The following is a 23255-nucleotide window of genomic DNA, read 5'->3' on the forward strand; positions in this document are numbered from 1 at the left end:
ATTCTTCTCTGCAGATCCTCTCAAGCTCTGTCAGGTTGGATGGGGAGCGTTGTGGCAGCTATTTTCAGGTCTCTCCAGAGATGTTTGATTGGGTTCAAGTCCGGGCTCTGGCTGGGCCCCTCAAGGACATTCATAGACTTGTCCCGTGGCCACTCCTGCCTTGTCTTGGCTGTGTGCTTAGGGTCGTTGTCCTGTTGGAAGGTGAACCTTCGCCCCAGTCTGAGGTCCTGAGCACTCTGGAGCAGGTTTTCATCAAGGATCTCTCGGTACTTTGCTCCGTTCATCTTTGCCTCGATCCTGACTAGTCTCCCAGTCCCTGCCGCTGAAAAAGATCACCACAGCATGATGCTGCCACCACCATGCTTCACCGTAGGGATGGTGCCAGGTTTTCTCCAGACGTGACGCTTGGCATTCAGGCCAAAGAGTTCAATCTTGGTTTCATCAGACCAGACAATCTTCTTTCTCATGGTCTGAGACTCTTTAGGTGCCTTTTGGCAAACTCCAAGCGGGCTGTCATGTGCCTTTTTACTGAGGAGTGGCATCCGTCTGGCCACTCTACCATAAAGGCCTGATTGGTGGAGTGCTGCAGAGATGGTTGTCCTTCTGGAAGGTTCTCCAATCTCCACAGAGAAATTCTAGAGCTCTGTCAGAGTGACCATCAGGTTCTTGGTCACCTCCCTGACCAAGGCCCTTCTCCCCCGATTGCTCAGTTTGGCCGGGCAGCCAGCTGTAGGAAGAGTCTTGGTGGTTCCAAACATCTTCCATTTAAGAATGATGGAGGCCACAGTGTTCTTGGGGACCTTCAATGCTGCAGGCATTTTTGGGTACCCTTCCCCAGATCTGTGCCTTGACACAATCCTGTCTCGGACCTCATGGCTCGGTTTTTGCTCTGACATGCACTGTCAACTGTGGGACCTCATTTAGACAGGTGTGTGCCTTTCCAAATCAGCAGCAGCAAGAGCGACAACCCACACATTCCACAAAGCATAGCAGTCTCTCTCCGCTATCTCATTTCTTACAATACATCTTTAATAATCCTTTATATAAACGCCAAATAAAATAAAGCCAGTGACTTCATGAGAAAATTGGGAAATTACTGTTGTTGTTGCTCTGTATTTTTTTAAACAAGGAAAAATAATTGACCATACAGTATGGTTGAATAGCAAGATTTACCACTGAAAATCGACTCCCTTTTCCCGGGATAAATAACAGCGAGAAAGCGGTAAATTATAATACATTATTTCTATGAACAGCATGATGTGAAATGGAACTGTTAAATTATGAAATGTCTAAATCTGGTTTCTCTACGGCCTTCTCTCTGCATGATCAACCACAATGCTCAGGGTGGGGACAGACATCGCATCTCAGTAGGCTATGGAGAGAAGTCCACAATGCATGTATCATCTTATCATGGTAACTTTTTTTTTCTTGTGACAGGTAGGCCTACATTTGCTGCAGCATAGACTATGCTACAGTAGGGTAATATAAGGACTAATTTAAACATCTCCATCTGGCTTACGGGGTCACCTTACTTTTTCATTGTAAAGAAAAATATATATTTGCAGCTGCAGAGTTGGGGAAAAAACTGCCTATCACTCGAATATCATTGTTTTAAATCAGTGCATACTCTCTGTCGCTCTCCCTCCATCAATTCCATTCAAATTGCATGCTGTTCAAGATTTATATATTATTTATGTAGGTAGGTAGAGATAGATGTCCTAGCCTACAGTGAGGGGAAAAAGTATTTGATCCCCTGCTGATTTTGTACGTTTGCCCACTGACAAAGAGATGATCAGTCTATAATTTTAATGGTAGGTTTATTTGAACAGTGTGAGACAGAATAACAACAAAAGTTGAATCAGCCCAGAACTACACGGGAGGATCTTGTCAATCATCTCAAGGCAGCTGGGACCATAGTCACCAAGAAAACAATTGGTAACACACTACACCGTGAAGGACTGAAATCCTGCAGCGCCCGCAAGGTCCCCAAGCTCAAGAAAGCACATATACAGGCCCGTCTGAAGTTTGCCAATGAACATCTGAATGATTCAGAGGAGAACTGGGTGAAAGTGTTGTGGTCAGATGAGACCAAAATCGAGCTCTTTGGCATCAACTCAACTCGCCGTGTTTGGAGGAGGAGGAATGCTGCCTATGACCCCAAGAACACCATCCCCACCGTCAAACATGGAGGTGGAAACATTATGCTTTGGGGGTGTTTTTCTGCTAAGGGGACAGGACAACTTCACCACATCAAAGGGACAATGGCCATGTACCGTCAAATCTTGGGTGAGAACCTCCTTCCCTCAGCCAGGGCATTGAAAATGGGTCGTGGATGGGTATTCCAACATGACAATGTCCCAAAACACACGGCCAAGGCAACAAAGGAGTGGCTCAAGAAGAAGCACATTAAGGTCCTGGAGTGGCCTAGCCAGTCTCCAGACCTTAATCCCATAGAAAATCTGTGGAGGGAGCTGAAGGTTTGAGTTGCAAAACGTCAGCCTCGAAACCTTAATGACTTGGAGAAGATCTGCAAAGAGGAGTGGGACAAAATCCCTGCTGAGATGTGTGCAAACCTGGTGGCCAACTACAAGAAACGTCTGACCTCTGTGATTGCCAACAAGGGTTTTGCCACCAAGTACTAAGTCATGTTTTGCAGAGGGGTCAAATACTTATTTCCCTCATTAAAATGCAAATCCATTTTGACATGTGTTTTTCTGGAAAAATATAAAAAGAGGTGTAATAACAGATACTCTATTAAGTCTATGATTACACCCTGGCATGACAATCTAATCCGGACAGTCTTGATCCGAACTACATAAATAGCCTATTTTGTGAAGCTTGACCTTCTAAAACACATTTGGCTCAAATCTCAGCCTAAAGGCCTGCAATCTAGGAACCTCCACAATCAGAAGACAGCGGCTGACAACAATGCCAGACAAAAATTGCAGTTCTCTGATTCGTCTAAACATTTGGTGGTCCCATTAATGTGCTGGAAAACTGTGCCTAGAAGTGGCAGCAGCAATAAAAGCTTTTCATTTCTGATTTATGTTCAATGACTTTACAGAAAAGTGTGTGTTGAGTGGGGGAGGGGGGCACTTGTAGGGCAGGTTTAATGGAGGACAAATCAGAGAGGTGGAGATGGCCTCAGTGCCGTGCTGACTCGAGGACGTATCTGTCTAAGTCTGGAAGTTTGGGGTATGGCAGCAGCCGCCCGCCACACAACTGGAGTCTCTAATTTGAAGAGACAACGCAGCAGTCACACTCCAATTGCATCTCACGACCCTCACGACGCCCTGGCTCAGACCGAGGGGGACACGCTTTGTTCTGCTGAAGTTATTTCCCGGCGATGAGGGGGGAGGAATATTTTGATTTGAGGTGCTGGGCATGGTGATCAGAATCAAGGCGACATGAGAGAACAGAGGAAATGTAACCTCCCGGATGCATCCTGTGGCCATATCAAAGTGTTCAGATTAGACAAAAGTGACAGTGTCAGAGGAAAAACAGTCAACCACTGTGAGTTACATCTTAAACGTATCTACTGCATATCGAGAACGAGTAGCCCAATGCAAATTCTTGATGAAAACGGTACCAAAGTTTGAGAACTGAAATGTGCAAATATACTTGCTTCATAGACCAACAACTTAATCTGCTAATAAACTTTGAAAACCACTTAAAACTATATTAAAATACATTTCAGAATATACATGAAAAGCCAGCTCTGGTTAAGACATCAGCCTGGAGCGGACGGGGGAGATTTACGGTGGAACAGCCACATAAACTCCAGGGCAATAAATTAACCTCTGTGGCCGTTCTTGCTTTCTCTATGACCGACTTGGGCTTTCCAAATAGATTTCCGAGATTTTTCCCCAGAGTGAAGCCTAAGCCGGCCCTTGAAATTGCAGACCATTCTTCGGCTCATTCCTGGAACGTGAGCCAGCGCAAAGATATCAGTGGTCCGTAACAGAGGTGTGAGCATCTGACTGGCATGTCCAGACTAGTCACATTCAGCCTCAGGTAAACTATACTTCAATATACAGAGGTATATTAACTGAGCTGTCTGCAATATTACAATTTATACAGAAAAAATATATAAACGCAACGTGTAAAGTGTTGATCCCATGTTTCATGAGCTGAAATAAAAGCTCCCAGAAATGTTCCATATATACAAAAAGCTTATTTCTCTCAATTTTGTGGACAAATGTGTTTACATCCCTGTTAGTGAGCATATCTCCTTTGCCAAGATAATCCATCCACCTGACAGGTGTGGCTAGGGCTGTTGCGGTGACCGTATTACCGCCACACCGGCGGTCACGAGTCATTAAGGTAGTCAAATTCCATGTGACCGTTTAGTCACAGTAATTAGGCTTCTCCAAGCGCTGATACTGCTGATGGTCATTAGTAGCCTACCAAACTTGCTAACTAACTTTTTACTAACTAACTAACTAATTGTCCCTCTAATCACTCTGACATCAATCTGTAATCGAAAATCTAATCAAACACTTCATGAGAGCCCATGAGCTCATGTTGCGCAACATTTCTATAGGCTATGCAATTGCGCGAGAAAACCGTGTTATGGCCTCTATTAAAAAGAGGAGGATCCCATCAGCTTTCTATAGGCTAGGCCTACTATATTTATTTCTCAACTTTCCTAGGAATATTAGGAAAGTTGAGAAATAAATATAGTAGGCCTAGCCTATAGAAAGCTGATGGGATCGTACCTGGCTGGCATGAAAATGAACCACATGAAAAGCGTCCTCCATTCGCTATTTAAGTGCAGAGATGACATGTATTTTTCCCCCTGCCAATGTTCGAGACAGGTGCGTGATAATGGTCCATTCTAAATCGAAACGAATTTCACACATATTATTTAGCATACACTACCAGTCAAAATTTTACACACCTACTTATTCAAGTGTTTATCTTTATTTTTAGCATTTTTTACATTGTAGAATAAGTGTGAAGACATAAAAACGATGAAATAACACATATGGAATCATGTAGTAATCAAAAAATAGTTAAACAAATCAAAATATATTTTTGATTTGAGATTCTTCAAATAGCTACCCTTTGCCTCGATGACAGCTTTGCACACTCTTGGCATTCTCTCAACCAGCTTCATGAGGTAGTCACCTGGAATGCATTTTAATTAACAGGTGTTCCTTCTTAAAAGTTAATTTGTGGAATTTATTTCCTTCTTAATGCATTTGAGACAATCAGTTGTGTTGTGACAAGGTAGACAGATGGCCATATTTGGTAAAAGACCAAGTCCATATTATGGCAAGAACAGCTCAAATAAGCAAAGAGATACGACAGTCCATCATTACGTTAAGACATGGTCAGTCAAAATGGAAAATGTCAAGAACTTTGAAAGTTTCTTCAAGCGCTAGGATGAAACTGGCTCTCATGAGGACCGCCACAGGAATGGAAGACCCAGAGTTACCTCTGCTGCGGATAAGTTCATTAGAGTTACCAGCCTCAGAAATTGCAGCCCAAATAAATGCTTCAGAGTTCAAGTAACAGACACATCTCAACATCAACTGTTCAGAGGGGACTGTGTGAATCTGACCCTTATGGTCGAATTGCTGCAAAGAAACCACTACTAAAGGACACTAATAATAAGAAGAGACCTACTTGGGCCAAGAAACACGAGCAATGGACATTCGACCGGTGGAAATGTGTCCTTTGGTCTGGAGTCCAAATTTGAGATTGTTGGTCTTTGTGAGACGCGGTGTGGGTGAACAGATGATCTCCGCATGTGTAGTTCCCACCGTAAAGCATGGAGGAGGTGGTGTTATTGTGCTTTGCTGGTGACACGGTCTGTGATTTATTTAGAATTCAAGGCACACTTAACCAGCATGGCTACCACAGCATTCTGCAGCGACACGCCATCCCATCTGGTTTGGGCTTAGTGGGACCATCATTTGTTTTTCAACAGGACAATGACCCAACACACCTCCAGGCTGTGTAATGATGAGTGCTGCATCAGATGACCTGGCCTCCACAATCCCCTGACCTCAACCCAATTGAGATGGTTTGGGATGAGTCGGATGGCAGAGTGAAGGAAAAGCAGCCAACAAGTGCTTAGCATATGTGGGAACTCCTTCAAGACTGTTGGAAAAGCATTCCTCATGAAGCTGGTTGAGAGAATGCCAAGAGTGTGCAAAGCTGTCATCAAGGCAAAGGGTGGCTATTTGAAGAATCTTTAACACTTTTCTGGTTACCATATGATTCCATAAGTGTCATTTCATAGTTTTGATGTCTTCACTATTATTGTACAATGTAAAAAATAGTAAAAATAAAGAAAATCCCATCAATGAGCATGTGTCCAAACTTTTGACTGGTACTGTATGTAAAGACAAAATTAAATCAAGAATAGTCTGATGGGTGACAATATTAGCCTATCACTTGTGAATTATATATTATCACTTGATAATGATGCCCAGTTTAAGGCAAGAAACAATGCCTTTTTTTGGTGACTTTTTCAAATCATAGTCGCACACCTCATGTAGCCTAGCCCATAGGCCTATATGTTTTGATAAGGTTTGTATCACAACTAAAGTGGCCAAATAACTTCTTAAAATGAAGCACATGAATCTGCTTTACAACGGGTATAGAGCCTAACTGGTAAGTTTCAAGTTTGGGGAAGATAATTTTCACCATAAAAATGCACCTTTATAATAAAATCATTACATACATAATCACATTTGTGGTCAGTTTTGAGAATGGTGTTTTCCTGCTAATGGAACATTCGCGCTTATAGCCTACTGCTGTGTGCGCATTGTTGCGCTTATAATGTGAAGAAATAGCTAATAGTTCATCAACATTTTAAGCTAAACTTTCTGATCTGTTGCATCAACCTCATTGCTTAGAAATGTTTTTTTGATGCTAGTGGTTGTATTAATTTGAGATCTATCGCATCCCACAACTGTCCCAGACTATATTTGGAATATTTATTTCTCGCACAGAATAGGATAACTTTTGTACTATGGGGGATAGTAGATTGACATAGCCTAGTGCTTTTGCTATTCGTTAGTACTACTCATCTTGTTGGCTGACGAAAAGTAAATGTGGACAGTTCTTCCAATATCTTCAATATGCACCTCGGAATGCGCGCAGTTGCGTCCCCGATGTGTCTGTCTTCACTTGTAGCCTGTGAGAAAGACCCGTACACGTGATGGAGAGCAGTGTGAGTGAGTAGAAGTGCTTCAGAGCAGGCAGCACTGAGGGAGAAGGGCTACAAAGGGTATGGATTTTTTTAGGGTGCATTACGGCCACACCAAGGAGATGCCGCCGTGAAATTCTAGGCATTATCAAGTGCTTCTCAAATAGTGAATGAGAGACTGACGAAGTGTGTACAGCCTGCGCAAAAAAGCGAAGCGCTCATGCCTTTCAAGATACTTTTTTCAAATCATCATTAGTCGCATCATGCAGCCTTACAATGTCTTAAAAATCAAAACATATAGCCCAACGTTTGTAGAACAACTAAAGTTACATTAATAACTCTAAATTAAGCATATAGGAGTACCTATTTCTTTGTTAAGCGCTCAACACAGAATAGCTGCATGTGCACACTCCTCAAATCGTTTGGAGAAAATATCCTTTCCATTTTATTCAGCTTTGTTCAATTGTATTCTTCATACTATAAAATAATGCCACGGAATTCTAAGCAAATCTCGTCTGCAAAATGAACAAGTGTAGCCCACAGCCATATAACATAGCCAGATCAGGACCTAACATAACTCAGAGTATGCTATTCTGTTCTTCTGTAATATACTACATTTTCTTCTTATCGTGTTTCTTTAGACCTGTCTAAAAAAAAAATTGATTTATTGTGAAGGTGTAGGCTATATTACATGGATTTATTATACTTTTTAAAATGTAGATGTTCCAAAGGTCTGCATCAGTGGCTTGTAGGCTGTGTGTGGAAGCCAGGAGATGCTAAATTAGTTTATGTTAATTAACGGTAAATTACCGTGAGACCGACAGTTATTTGCTTGACAATCACCGGCTGACGAAATGTCGTGACCACCACAGCCCTTGGTGTGGCATATCAAGAAACTATTAAAACGGCATGATCATTACACAGGTGCACCTTTGTGCTGGGGACAATAAAAGGCCACTCTAAAACATGCAGTTTTGTCAAAACACAATGCCACAGTTATCTAAAGTTTTGAGGGAGCATGCAATTGGCATGCTGACTGCAGGGATGTCCACCAGAGCTGTTGCTAGATAATCTAATGTTCACTTCCCTACCATAAGCCGCCTCCAATGTAATTTTAGAGAATTTGGCAGCATGTCCAATCGGCCTCACAACCGCAGACCACGTGCAACCACGCCAGCCCAGGACCTCCGCATCCAGCTTCTGCACCTGCAGGATCGTCTGAGTCCAGCCATCCGGACAGCTGATTAAACTGTGGGTTTGCACAGAAACTGTCTCAGGGAAGCACATTTCCATGCTCGTCGTCCTCACCAGGGTCTTGACCTGACTGCAGTTCGGCATCGTAACCGACTTCAGTGGGCAAATGCTCACCTTCAATAGCCAATGGCACGTGTGCTCTTTACGGATGAATCTCGTTTTCAACTGTACCGGGCAGATACAGTGGCTTGCGAAAGTATTCACCCCCCTTGGCATTTTTCCTATTTTGTTGCCTTACAACCTGGAATTAAAATGGATTTTTGGGGGGTTTGTATCATTTGATTTACACAACATGCCTACCACTTTGAAGATCCAAAATATTTTTTATTGTGAAACAAACAACAAATAAGACAAAAAAACTTCAGCGTGCATAACTTTTCACCCCCTTAAAGTCAATACTTTGTATAGCCAACTTTTGCAGCAATTACAGCTGCAAGTCTCTTGGGGTATGTCTCTATAAGCATGGAACATCTAGCCACTGGGATTTTTGCCCATTCTTCAAGACAAAACTGCTCCAGCTCCTTCAAGTTGGATGGGGTTCCGCTGGTGTACAGCAATCTTTAAGTCATACCACAGATTCTCAATTGGATTGAGGTCTGGGCTTTGACTAGGACATTCCAAGACATATAAATGTTTTCCCTTAAACCACTCAAGTGTTGCTTTAGCAGTATACTTAGGGTCATTGTCCTAATGGAAGGTGAACCTCCGTCCCAGTCTCAAATCTCTGGAAGACTGAAACAGGTTTCCCTCAAGAATTTCCCTTTATTTAGCGCCATCCATCATTCCTTCAATTCTGACCAGTTTCCCAGTCCCCGCCGATGAAAAACATCCCCACAGCATGATGCTGCCACCACCATGCTTCACTGTGGAGATTGTGTTCTCGGGTGATGAGAGGTGTTGGGTTTGCGCCAGACATAGCGTTTTTCCTACAGCTTAAAGTGGTCCTATGGACAGATACTCCAATCTCCGCTGTGGAGCTTTGCAGCTCCTTCAGGGTTATCTTTGGTCTCTTTGCCTCTCTGATTAATGCCCTCCTTGCTTGGTCCGTGCATTTTGGTAAGTGGCCCTCTCTTGGCAGGTTTGTTGTGGTGCCATATTCTTTCAATTTTTGAATAATGTATTTAATGGTGCTCCGTGGGATGTTCAAAGTTACAGATATTTTTTTATAACCCAACCCTGATCTGTACTTCTCCACAACTTTGTCTCTGACCTGTTTGGAGAGCTCCTTGGTCTTCATGGTGCCGCTTGCTTGGTGATGCCCCTTGCTTAGTGGTGTTGCAGACTCTGGGGCCTTTCAGAACAGGTGTATATATACTGACAGATCATGTGACACTTAGATTGCACACAGGTGGACTTTATTTAACTCATTATGTGACTTCTGAAGGTAATTGGTTGCACCAGATCTTATTTAGGGGCTTCATAGCAAAGGGGGTGAATACATATGCACTCACCACTATTCCGTTATTTAATTTTTAACAATTTTTTTAAACAAGTTATTTTTTTCATTTCACTTCACCAATTTGGACTATTTTGCGTATGTCCAAAAAATGAAATCCAAATAAAAATCCATTTAAATTACAGGTTGTAATGCAACAAAATAGAAAAAACGCCAAGGGGGATGAATACTTTTGCAAGGCACTGTAGCAGACTGGCTTCGTGTGGGAGAGCGGTTTGCTGATGTCAACGTTATGAACAGAGTCCCGCATGGTGGCAGTGGGGTTCTGGTATGAGCAGGCATAAGCTACAGACAACGAACACAATTGCATTTTATCGATGGCACTTTGAATGCACAGAGATACTGTGACGAGATCCTGAGGCCCATTGTCATGCCATCCATCCTCCGCCATCACCTCATGTTTCAGCTTGATAATGCATGGCCCCATGTCACAAGGATCTGTACACAATTCCTGGAAGCTGAAAAGGTCCCAGTTCTTCCATGGCCTGCATACTAACCAGACATGTCACCCATTGAGCATGTTTGGGATGCTCTGGATCGATGTGTACGACAGCGTGTTCCAGTTCCCGCCAATATCCAGCAACATCGCACAGCCATTAAAGAGGAGTGGGACAACATTCCACAGGCCACAATCAGCAGCCTGATCAACTCTATGTGAAGGAGATGTGTCGCGCTGCATGGAGCAAATGATGGTCACACCAGATACTGACTGGTTTTCTGATCCACGCCCCTACCTTCTGTTTTTAAGGTATCTGTGACCAACAGATGCATATCTGTAATCCCAGTCATGTGAAATCCATAGATTAGGGCCTAATGAATTTATTTCAATTGACTGATTTCCTTATATGAACTGTAACTCAGTCAAATCTTTGAGATTGTTGCATGTTGTTTAAATTTATATATTTATGTATATTATATTCAGTATATATGATGTCATAAATGTTTATTTTTGTGGACAAACAATTAAGAATTTGATCACTACAAACTGGGTTAAACGTAAATATGGTAATCTTGGTTACTGTACCCTGTTAAACTTTGAAGGATTAGTTTCCGGTCACAAACACATATGGACCTTAGCTTGGTGTTAATAGACAACCATCAGGAAGCTAACATAAGTAGAGTCCCGATGGTGAGGGCCAGACATGTGACAACCATCTAACCAGCCTGCAGATTCCTGGATCCACATGTAGGCTGGGAAGATGCCTGCTCACACAGCCAGCAGACGCTCTGAGGATTCCAGCAACAATGAGATTACTGGTGCCAGCCCATTGTTTCAGCTGGACATCAACTCCAGGCTGACGGAGAGAACTTCACAAAAATAAAATACAATTTGACCAATGAATCATGTAACAACGGCCAAAAAAATCGACACAGCTCTTTGTTCATTTCACTGCATAGCCAGAATAAAGGGACATTTATTTTAGACAGCCACATTCTCCAAAATATGATTTCAAGAGGAGAGTTGGACAGTATTTAAAATCAAAGTATGGCAGTTGTCCTGGTTTAACTCCATGTAAACAAATGTTAAAAGCATTTTAACAGAGGTTATCATAAACAGTCTACAGAAAAAAAGTGCAGGGCGTTTGAGGTGCAACAACTGTTTTGGTTCTGTTGTTCATTTGTCTCGGATGTTTGGAGGACAAGCTTTGGTTTCTTTCTAGAGCATAATTTCCCAACAGCATGTGTAGTTTCTAACAAGCTTGTATTGTTCCCTCGTAATTGAACAAGCCTTTGATTTGTAAATGCTCAAGTGTATAAAATAGATCCGCTCCCATCGTCTGGACAGTGGGGTGGCCCATCAATCAGTCACACAGTCAGGAAAGGGATGCTCCAATGGGAGGAAAAATACTAATTAAATAATCTATGGTCCCGCAACACTTCCATAAAGTCAACCCATAACCCTACAAACAAAGATGACGGTACATCCACTGATCTCCGGACACCCATTATCGACCACTTTCATCACTGACCAGAACTGTGGTCCTGCAGTTACAGTACATATATTATAAACCCCTACCACCTGCACCCCCACCCACTTACCCCAAGGCATCCTCAAGATAATTAAGACAACCAAGAACAAACATGCTCTTTCAAGTCCCATAGGCATTATGCGTGCCAAAGAAAAGGTGTGAGCAATCATTTAGCACTTACTGAGCGTTACATCCATTTACAACTGAACTTGAAGACAGTTCCAAAAAACAGTTCACCATTTCAAATGCCATGGCATGCTGAAATGCTGCCTTTGGCTCTCATTAAACTTTTGAAAAAATGTGAACAATCCAATAGCAATTAAAAGTTAATTATCACCATAGCCTCGACATTTCATTTACTAAAAACAAAAATCAATGGCTGTGGCCTATTGAGGTGGTTTACAAATGCAGCTTTGGGCTTTTAGCACAAGTAATTACTTCTCCATTGACACACGGTCTTCACGCTTTTCAATGTTTCAAAAGAAGTCACTGTAGGGCTGTGCGTCAAATACAGATGTCTTCAGCCTGAGAGGGCGGATGCTACCGCCTGACTCACTTTCTCACCTATCAATTAGTGCTTCCACCTCACTCTCCCACCTTGCTCTACCCTCCTCAATCGACTCACATCTGGCCAAGGGTGGGAGCGGTGGAGTGAGAGGCAGACCAAATATTTCCTTCAGCAGAAAAAAATTACTTTCACCGAAAAGACAATGTTACTACTGACAACAGTTTATTTAGGAGAAAATTGCTATTTCTCAGAGGCTAGGTCAGGGATGATCAACGCTTGATGGATTTTGCTACAAACCCATTTTGCTCCGATGATATCATTTGAAAAGGATATCACTGTGTTCCAACAGGACCTCGGAGGCTGGGCTGAAATGTATATCTCTAGAACCAGAATCACCAGTCACTGATCAACACCTATGGCGGCCATAATGTCCTATGTTTATGTAGACCTAAGAGTATACTCAAATTGGCCCATATGTTCATTGTATTCTATAAAACAGTGTTTTATATTTCATGTAAGCATCACCAAACTGAGCTCGTTGGGAACACACTGCCCTTGGCCTGCCTTTGTTAGTGAGATCAGCCCTAGTGGGGGCGTAAGGAGATCTGGAACAGGGAAACAACCCAATTCAAGACCGCATGACGTGGCCAGCCATCATTGTTCAAACGGTGTTGGAAAATAAAACATGGGTCCATAGAGCCAGTCCCAAAACTCAACAATAATAGGAAATTAATCGCTGACACAAGCAGCTCAGCTTGACGACACACTCATGGGTGGCAGTTCAAACCCTCGTCGCCAAATAGAGACAAGAAGTGCTGACAAGAGAGGAAAAACATGAAAGCTGTCCAGGTGCACCGAGCCAACGTTGGGATCAGTTGACGCCAGCCGGGCTATGGACTAGAACATCGAACACATCACGAGCACAGTGTTGCATACCAGGACACCCTCATGGTTTTCTATCCTCAGATAGGAGGGGATGTGGAGAGTGAGATAAGTTTGGTGCAGAGCAGACACCATAGTGGTGGGAGTGGTGCTCTGGCTGAGGTCTGTTGGATCATTACCTTTTGGGTAATATAGCAATGGGAGGTATCAAAAAGGGTGTAACTACAGACCTAATAATGACAAAAACTATTTTACACACTGAAAAACATTTTTCAAGTACCAATAACCAGTGGTGTAAAGTACTCAAGTAAAAATACTTTAAAGTACTACTTAAGTAGTTTTTTGGGGCATCGGTACTTTACTATTTCAATTTTTTGACAACATTTACATCACTTCATTCCTAAAGAAAATAATGTACTTTTTAGTCAATACATTTTACCTGACACCCAAAAGTACTCGTTAGATTTTGAATGCTGAGCAGGACAGGAAAATTGTACAATTCACACTTATCAAGAGAACATCCCTGGTCATCTCTACTGCCTCTGATCTGGCGGACTCACTAAACACATGCTTTGTTTGTAAATAATGTCTGAGTGTTGGAGTGTGTCCCTGGCTATCCGTCTGGTTTGCTTAATATAAGGAATTTGAAATTATTATACCTAAGTACATTTGAGCAATTACATGTACCTTTGATACTCAAGTATATTTAAAACCATACTTTAAGACGTTCAAGTAATATTTTACTGGGTGACTTTCACTTCAGTCATTTTCTATTATGGTATCTTTACTTAAGTATGACAATTGGGTACTTTCTTCACCACTGCCAATAACTCAAGGCAACTGACAGTGCTACTCTTATTTTCTTAATAGGATAATGCAGTTTATTGCTCACTTGCAGCTTGTTAGGTTTAAAATTACTGGGATTCAATATCAACACACAGGCAGTTCCCTAAGCACTTACCTTTAAATGCAAATGTATGTTAGACATTGTAATCATATGGATGAGTACACATAGCAGAGTTCATGATAGACAGACATTTCTGCAGAACCTACAGAGCTATGTCGACACCTGCAATGGAAAACTACAGCCTCTTCTGCCATAATGCATCCCAACTCAACCAGCTATACACATAGTTTAAGAATACTTTTTCATCATATAGCATGAGGAATTATGAGCAGTTCCATTTACCGGCAGAAATTTTAACTCTGACCCTTACAAATTGACCATTTTAAAAACGGTATTTAGACCACTTAACGACCAGCGCTGTGAAAATGTCTCTGGGGTTTAATTTCAGCAGAAGTGCTAGATCAGCTGTGCTATCGTTTACAGTTTCCTCCAGCGCTCCCCCAAAAGGTAATCTGACAAAAGAGAAAAAAGCAGTGTCCCTGGTGAATTATGAATCTCACCTCCCGTCATGCACCAATGGGTAGGTTATTCTTGGACTCCCTCCTCCACCATAAAATAGGATGTACATTCCATGAATTTAAATATCAGACAGTAACATGGCAGTCATCTCTGTTATCTGTCTTGAGTGACAAAAAGCAATTGATTTTTTCCAGAATGGCCGTTTAGTGATGGTCTATTTGTTGGGCACTTGTTGATCATCACCAAACATACTTTCCAGGATTGTGGATCTCCTCCAAACCTACTTTGCTGGATTGATTGATGGTATATAGGAGTTGTCATCCAATGCTTCGAAATTTCATCCCCTTGACTTGACATTTATCACTTTGCTCTTGCTGGTAATTTATGATCAAGCTTCGACTTTGTGATGGCAAAGTTGAACATTTGGATTGAAATGTCAAATGCCCTTGAAAAACTTTAGAGCAGCGAGCGTTTCCCAAACCATTTCTGTTCCGGGAACTACCAAATCACCAACAAAAGTTATTGATGACCACCATTTGCGGAGTTGAAGAATTTAACATAAAATATCTTAGCGGTCAAATTAAGACTAAATTTTATCAGTGAATGTAACATAGGGCTGATCCCATTTAATCGACTGGTGAATTGTTTGGTCGATAGGCTGTTAGTCGACCGATAATATTTTAGTCGAGCAGTTAAAAACAAAAATGTTTTTATGGCACGTCTTGATTGATGCCTGTCTCAGTGGACTAATCCATTGCGGAGGCAGCATTGATGGCACACCAGTAGTACATTTACCGTTAACTCCCATAATTTCGAATCTACAATGTTTGTCTGGTTACTGTAATTTCTGTTGATGCATCCAATATATTACTATTATTATAACTGTCACGCAGATCAGTAGAAATGGTACGATAACTTGGCAATCCAAATGGAAAAGGTTGCCGACCCCTGGTGTAGCCTATTACCGGCAACTTCAGAAGTATAATGCAGAATCTGCAAAGGCCAGCATCAGCTGGAGGAGGGTCAGGAACAGGGTTTTTTCTTCTTGTTAGGTTTCTTGATCGCTGGCTCCCTCAAAGTCATTTTATGTCTTAATTATTTAATCACAGTTTACTTAAAGCTTCAGGCAAGTTCAGTAGCCTACATATAGTTGACTTTATTAAAACACATAGCGTGTGTCTATACATGGAAAAATACGTTTAAAAAAATTGACCAGTCGATTGGTCGAAAGAACAGACGACTCTTGGTCGACTAAGATTTTTTTTTTTTGTCGGGGACAGCCCTAATGTAACAGATTAAAGGCCTGTTGTAGTGTAAAATTGCTTATAATGCCATATATACACACGGAATTTACAAAACATTAGGAACACCTGCTCTTTCCATGACAGACTGACCAGGTGAAAGCTATGATCCCTTATTGATGTCACTTGTTAAATCCACTTCACTCAGTGTAGATAAAGGGGAGGAGACAGGTAAATTGAGACATGGATTGTGTTTGTGTGCCATTCAGAGGGTGAATGGGCAAGACAAAATATTTAAGTGCCTTTGAACGGGGTATGGTAGTAGGTGCCAGGCGCATTAGGGAGGGGGTACAACTCAATATTAGGAAGGTGTTCTTAATGTTTTATAAACTCAGTGTATATTCAACTTATTTCTGGAGGGGGGAGAAAAAAAACATTTATACCCCCGCGGACCACAGGTTGAAAACCACTGGTCTAGAGAGGGAGTCGGGGACTTTTTACCTGGTTTATACATGGGAAGAAAATTGACAGGAAAGTGAGAAGGCTCTTTAATATTTGCCAGGCCAATGTAAACATGCTAGTGATGGTAGCACCAGAGCTATGGGACACACAATCCCCCGACTTGACTTGCCTTTCTACCCTGCCTGGCTAGAAGAGTCGCTCAGTGTACACATGCTGAGATATGCCAGTGCACATTCACAGGAAGCAAATGTTTAAATTCACAGATCATCTCAGAAAGTGGTGATTATCTTTCCAGAGAGACTGAGCTTTAACGTAAAAAAGGAGATTTGGGCCTCGGGTCGATGCCAGCGTCTCGGTCAGCCTCAATAGAATTGTTTTATTTTATTTATTTTGCTTTTAATTTCCTGTCCGTCACGTTTCTTCCGCCCAGCGCAGTCTTTGCCCTGAATGGACCCTACCCTCACAGAGCTCTTCCAAAGGCTACTCGCTTCGCCGGCCAACTAGGCTATCTGATTACTGAACATGACGTCTCTGAAGTGGGGGAACATCTCAGAACAAGCTTATGGGTGTTGAAAAAAGGAGCTTGACTTGACTTTGAAACATTTGCCAAAACTGCAAAACATCCAGAGTTACAGCAATGGAAAACCACAGCTGTGAGAAACCGCACCCATCCCTGTTCTCTGCAGAGCTTGGGATAATTTCAGGATTAGTATCGCTTCCCATCACAATGGGACAACCATGCATCCACCTGAGCCTGCAGAGTGGAGTGGTGGTAGAGGGAGGTTACGGGTTCAGGCGGTGGGTGGGATGCTGCATCCTCTTAGTCTGGATAAGGTATTTTCTGGCAGCCGCTCCAGTAATAATAGCATTCACTTCCAAGACGTAAAGCTGAGAGATGGCATCGACCCCTGTTTGTTTAAGACATTCTCCACAGTGCAGAGGCTCAGTGCCAAACTCCAGAGGCTGGGGCCCCTTCTCCCCATTCCAACGATATAGAGATATCATGCTTCAATCAGGGTCCGAGTTAGCAGTGCTTTTTTTTTCAGATAATAGGCAACGGAGGACTCCTAATGAGTGTAAATGCATTCTGTTGCCGTGGTGAAGGGAAAGGGAATAATTCAGCAATACATTAAGGAAAGAGGGGGAAATGAAACCAAAGACAAGCCAAAACAATAGCAGAGCAAATTATCCCTTAATATAGCGGTAACTTATATCAGTCTTACTTCCACTGGACAGTCAGAGCGTTAAGAAGAGGGATAGAGGATGACATTCCTGCATGTAGACTTAAAGCATGTAATATATAATGCATGTAAACTGACTGATGGAAAGGGAGAGAGAAAGAGAGATGGAGATTTTGAAACAGATACATAGGCATAGGTATAAATAACATCCACATACATTTGAGAAGGTAATTCATTATGAGATGAAGTGTCGTGAATTATGAATGGCATCAAATATAGACAGAAGGTACTACATTTCAAAAGCCCTTAGTCTGCTAAACAAAATAATGAAATGGATAATACTTTATTACTTACAGTGAATACAACAACACTACACTACGGACATTGCTTTTGCATTTATTTGGTCGAAAAAAGCAATTCAGTGGAGTGTAGTAGACAACATTGCAGCAAGGTGGGTGTTAAGACATCGCAATGAAGGAACTTGAATGTTGACCTGCCATTTACCGTAACTACATTTTGGTCCAGATATGCTTTTTTGGTACGGTGCACTATGTTTACGCCGAAAGAGTGACGGCATAACAAGACTAATCACAAATTTTACTTCAGAACACAGTGCAGGTCGACAAGCAAATCTAACCCTACTTGCCTCAAGGTCATTTTCGCAACTTGTTTAATGCTATGATTTCTTCCTTTTTTTGATGGCATCATCAAATTATTCTAACGAGGGCTTGAGGAAAATATATATCTTTATTTTGCTGTACAAGTGCAGGAAGAACAGATGGACAGAGAAAGACGGAGAAAGCAGTTCTGATGAGTTCCATGTGGAAACAATCTGATTGAAGCAGCAACTTGAGGCCTTGAGGCCTGCCACATCCTTTGATTCCAAACAGAAAAACACTCAGACACACACACACACACACACACACACACACCTCTGTGATTTGCCTTGCCAGCGGACAAAAAGGGGGAAACATTAACTTGCCATGACAACAAAAGCAGCCAAGGCACGGCCCTTGTGTTCCTCTCCTTTACAACTCCCTGCGGTGAAACACAGATGAGAGCAGAGAGCCAAAGCAGTACACACCTGCAGCTATGTACCTCTCAGACACTGGGCTGGGGGAAGCTAGTGTAGACGTAATGGCATAGGTAGCGTACAAGGAGCTGGTACAATACATTGAAGGTTTAAATGTTGGGGGAAGTATCAGGGTTGTTTGGGATTGGTTTGTAATAACACAAACAGCATATAGAGAATGCTGGAGATTGCCAGGGAGTGTGCAGAGCCCTGAGGAGGGGTGGGGGGGGACGCTACTGCCCGCTGTGGGGGAGGGATGAATGGAGAGGAAATGGTGAGATGAGAGGGGACATGACTCCTATATTTGGGAGGGGGGGAAGGAGAGAGTGAAGAAGAGAGGGAGGGTGACAGAGACAGACAAGCCTGCATGCTACTCCTTCTCTCATCAGCCTCCAACATATTTTAGATTCCGATAATTCTGTGACTCCCGCATCCCCCCTTACTCGGAACCAAATCCCCAAGGGACTTAAAATGAAATGGTTGCTGTGGTTTAAGTGATGGACCGCTCAAAGCTAAATGTCCCCTTTCGAAGAGAAGTGCTAAAACTAAACATGGTGAGACAAACCAAAATCTTGTTTGTCGATGTTAATGGGGGCCTGTTCGGCCCTCTTTTTCCTGTAGTCCACGATCAGCTCCTTTGTCTTGCTCACATTGAGGGAGAAGTTGTTGTCCTGGCACCACACTGCCAGGTCTCTGACCTCCTCCCTATAGGCTGTCTCATCGTTGTCGGTGATCAGGCCTACCACTGTTGTGTCGTCAGCAAACTTAATGATGGTGTTGGTGTCGTGCGCGGCCACGCAGTTGTGGGTGAACAGGGAGTACAGCAGGGGACTAAGCATGCACCCCTGAGGAGCCCCAGTGTTGAGGATCAGCGTGGCTGATGTGCTGTTACCTACCCTCCCCACCAGGGGGGGGGCGGCCCGTCAGGAAGTCTAGGATCCAGTGGCAGAGGGAGGTGTTTAGTCCCAGGGTCCTTTGCTTAGTGATGAGCTTTGTGGGCACTATGGTGTTGAACGCTGAGCTGTAGTCAATGAACAGCATTCTCACATAGGTGTTCCTTTTGTACAGGTGGGAAAGGGCAGTGTGGAGTGCGATTGAGATTGCGTCATCTGTGGATCTATTGGGGCGGTATGTGATGTGAGTCATGACCAGCCTTTCAAAGCACTTCATGGCTACCGACGTGAGTGCTACGGGGCGGTAGTCATTTAGGCAGGTTACCTTCACTTTCTTGGGCACAGGCTCGCGTCACTGGGCAGCTCGCGGCTGGGTTTTCCCTTCGTAGTCCGTAATAGTTTGTAAGCCCTGCAACATCTGATGAGCATCAGAGCCAGTGTAGTAGGATTCAATCTTAGTCCTGTATTGATGCTTTGTCTGAGGGCATAGCGGGATTTCTTATAAGCGTCAGGATTAGTGTACCGCTCCTTGAAAGCGGGAGCTCTAGCCTTTAGCTCAGTGCGAATGTTGCCTGTAATCCATGGCTTCTGGTTGGGGTATGTACGCACGGTCACTGTGGGGACAACGTCGTCGATGCATGTATTGATGAAGCCGGTGACTGAGGTGGTATACTCCTCAATGCCATTGGATGAATCCCGGAACATATTCCAGTCTGTGCTAGCAAAACATTCCTGTAGTGTAGCATCCGCGTCATCTGACCACTTCCGTATTGAGCGAGTCACTGGTACTTCCTGCATTAGTTTTTGCTTGTAAGCAGGAATCAGGAGGATATAATTATGGTCATATTGGCCAAATGGAGGGAGAGCGTTGTATGCATCTCTGTGTGTGGAGTAAAGGTGGACTAGAGTTTTTGCTGGTAGAAATGAGGTCAAATGGATTTAAGTTTGCCTGCATTAAAGTCCCCGGCCACTAGGAGCACCGCTTCTGGATGAGCATTTTCTTGTTTGCTTATGGTCTTATACAGCTCGTTGAGTGTGGTCTTAGTGCCAGCATCGGTTTGTGGTGGTAAATAGACTGCTACGAATAATATAGATGAAAACTCTCTTGGTAGATTGTGTGGTCTACAGCTTATCATGAGGTACTCTACCTCAGGCGAGCAATACCTTGAGACTTCTTTAATATTAGACATCGCACACCAGCTGTTATTGACAAATAGACACACACCCCCACCCCTCGTCTTACCAGACACGTAGCTGTTCTGTCCTGCCGATGCACGGAAAACCCAGCCAGCTCTATATTATCTGTGTCATCGTTCAGCCACGACTCGGTGAAACATAAGATATTACCATTTTTAATGTCCCATTGGAGATCATCCAGTTTATTTTCCAGTGATTGCACATTGGCCAATAGAACAGATGGTAGAGGCGGGTTACCCACTCGCCGATGAATTCTCACAAGGCACCCCAATCTCCACCCCCTGTATTTCCATCTTTTCTTCACGCGAATAATGGGGATTTGGGCCTTCTCTCGGAGAAGCAGTATATCCTTCGCGTCGGACTCATTAAACAAAAAATCTCTGTCCAGTTCAAGGTGAGTAATCGCTGTTTTGATTTCCAGAAGCTCTTTTCGGGCATAAGAGACGGTGGCAACAACATTATGAACAAAATAAGTTATAAACCATGCGAAAAAACAAACAAAATAGCACAGTTGGACAGACACAGGACTTACTGAGGTGAAGGCCAGGAGCTCTTCTTCAGTCAGCTTATGGACGGGGTTGTTTTTCTGGAAATCAGTGCTGCAAGACAGAGACATGACACACTAATGAACATTAAGTTATACATCGGATACTTTTCCCCCTCTGTTTTGATTTATTAACAGTCAAGTGCTATTGTTCATTTCATTGACGACTCATCATTGGCCATTAGACAGAATTGCCTGTGCTATGATAGAAAGGGCTTTCATTGTCCCCGAGTCTATGAGACCATTCATCTACAGGTAACTACCAAAATAAAGAAATACAAAAGTATATTGAAAGCAGGCGCATCCACACCGGTGTGGTCCCTGAGTTAATTAAGCAATTAACATCCCATCATGCTTAGGGTCATGTATAAAAATGCCCAGTTGCCCATTATGTTGGCTACCCTGGCTAGAGGATGAGATCTCAGTGTCTTTGAAAGAGGGGTCTCAAAGGAGCAAAGGGGGTTTGAAGGGTGTGTGTATGTGTCTCAGTCACCAGATCTCAACTCAATTGAACACTTATGGGAGATTCTGGAGCGGCACCTGAGACAGCGTTTACCACCACCATCAACAAAACACCAAATGATGGAGTTACTCGTGGAAGGATGGTGTCGCATCCCTCCAATAAAGGTCCAGAATCTATGCCAAGGTACATTGAAGCTGGCCCAACGTCCTATTATGACACTTTATGTTGGTATTTCCTTTATTTTGGCAGTTACATATACATCACTGCACCATCTGAGGGGCGATTGATTTCAGAATGAATTGTGAATTTGTTTTTGATTAACAGTTCAGAGTGGTTTTGCGATCCCTCAGCCATGTGCCTGCCTGGCCAATTGGCAGGTGTGCAATACTCCCATGGGCACAACACACTGTGACCTGGACAAGGCAGATGGCTAGAGAGTGGTTTACTCTCCATTTTACTGATCTGAAAACACAAGCTAAATGAAAGCAATGTGGAGAATGGCTACCAAGAATTAGCTCTCACTTGTCAAGCAGCCATTTTAGACTATTGAGATGCACCCGTAAAGGTAGAAAACCAAACCCTGAATGGAAACTTCTGTGGCCTGATACAAAACCGGAGCAGGTTTTGGCAGGAGGGGAGCAGTCAAGTTGGGGGTGTTAGGGGAGTCTGTTTTCCAGACCAACAAGGATTTTGATTTCAGGAAAATTAGATTCAGTAATAACCAGCACTCCTTTACAAATTGTGTTTATTGTTTCCCCACTTAAACATAGTTGAGCATAGTCTGCCAGGTGCATACAATACAAGCCATGTTCTCCTGCCTTGGACATAGGTGTCCTGATGGGGGATGGGGATGGGGGGGCAGTGTGAGCTGTCCATCTCTCTATGGGTGTGTGTGAAGGGAGGGAGTGACCTGTGGAAAAGCCACAGAGTTCGCAGGGTTCTCCTGGACCCCTTCAGTAGTACTAAATGAATACGGTCACTTAGAGGAATGTTTTATATGATAAATCACGTACCACTCCATTTACTATTAATGGTTGATTGTGAACTTTTTTGATTACACTTACAATTTCTGAATGTCCTTATTTAATGGCGCTGGCCAAGTTCTATGCGAACAGTTTATTGTTTCTTAAAAAGGTAAATTTACTCCCCAGTTATGAAGGACAGATCTTTAACGGCCATTATTCTTAAAACCTTTTAGAACGGTCACTGAATAATTGCAAATAGTAAAGATCTGGCACTGGTTTTCTGACTAACGGGGATCTACGAACACGAATTTGATGACAGAATTGCAGTCTGTAATTGTTTTCTGGCACCAGTCCTGTAGTCCACAGGTCCATAATTGGTAGGCGGTGGACGGAGTATGGCAACAGCGGGTTTAGGCCAGGCTGGTGCAGTCATTCCGTTTAATGTAATATGAAGGGAAACCAATACCAGCCAGCGCCATTGACATCTAGTTCCTTTTTTTTTTTTTGCTGGCAGGTGGTTGTACGGGGTGTTACTGGGAGTTGCCAGGTCCCCAGGAACGGCAGGAACCAAAGTCCAGGGAAGAGAAGGGATAATCCAGATTGGGTCACATTCCCAAAGCTCAGTGGAGCGGCGTGAAC

At 43.0% G+C, this 23255-nt stretch overlaps 1 protein-coding gene across 1 annotated transcript in view; it reads right to left on the reverse strand.

Moving 5' to 3' along the window:
- Positions 1–23255, reverse strand: part of ttc27 (tetratricopeptide repeat domain 27) — a 113738-nt gene that overhangs the window by 38691 nt on the left and 51792 nt on the right. The window contains exon 9 of the mRNA XM_084153159.1: positions 21177–21243. Coding sequence (XP_084009285.1) covers positions 21177–21243 — 67 coding nt within the window. The remainder of the gene's footprint in view (positions 1–21176; positions 21244–23255) is intronic.

The sequence above is a fragment of the Coregonus lavaretus genome (genome assembly GCF_964263955.1).
Source record: "Coregonus lavaretus genome assembly, chromosome: 36".
NCBI classification, from domain to species: Eukaryota; Metazoa; Chordata; class Actinopteri; order Salmoniformes; family Salmonidae; genus Coregonus; species Coregonus lavaretus.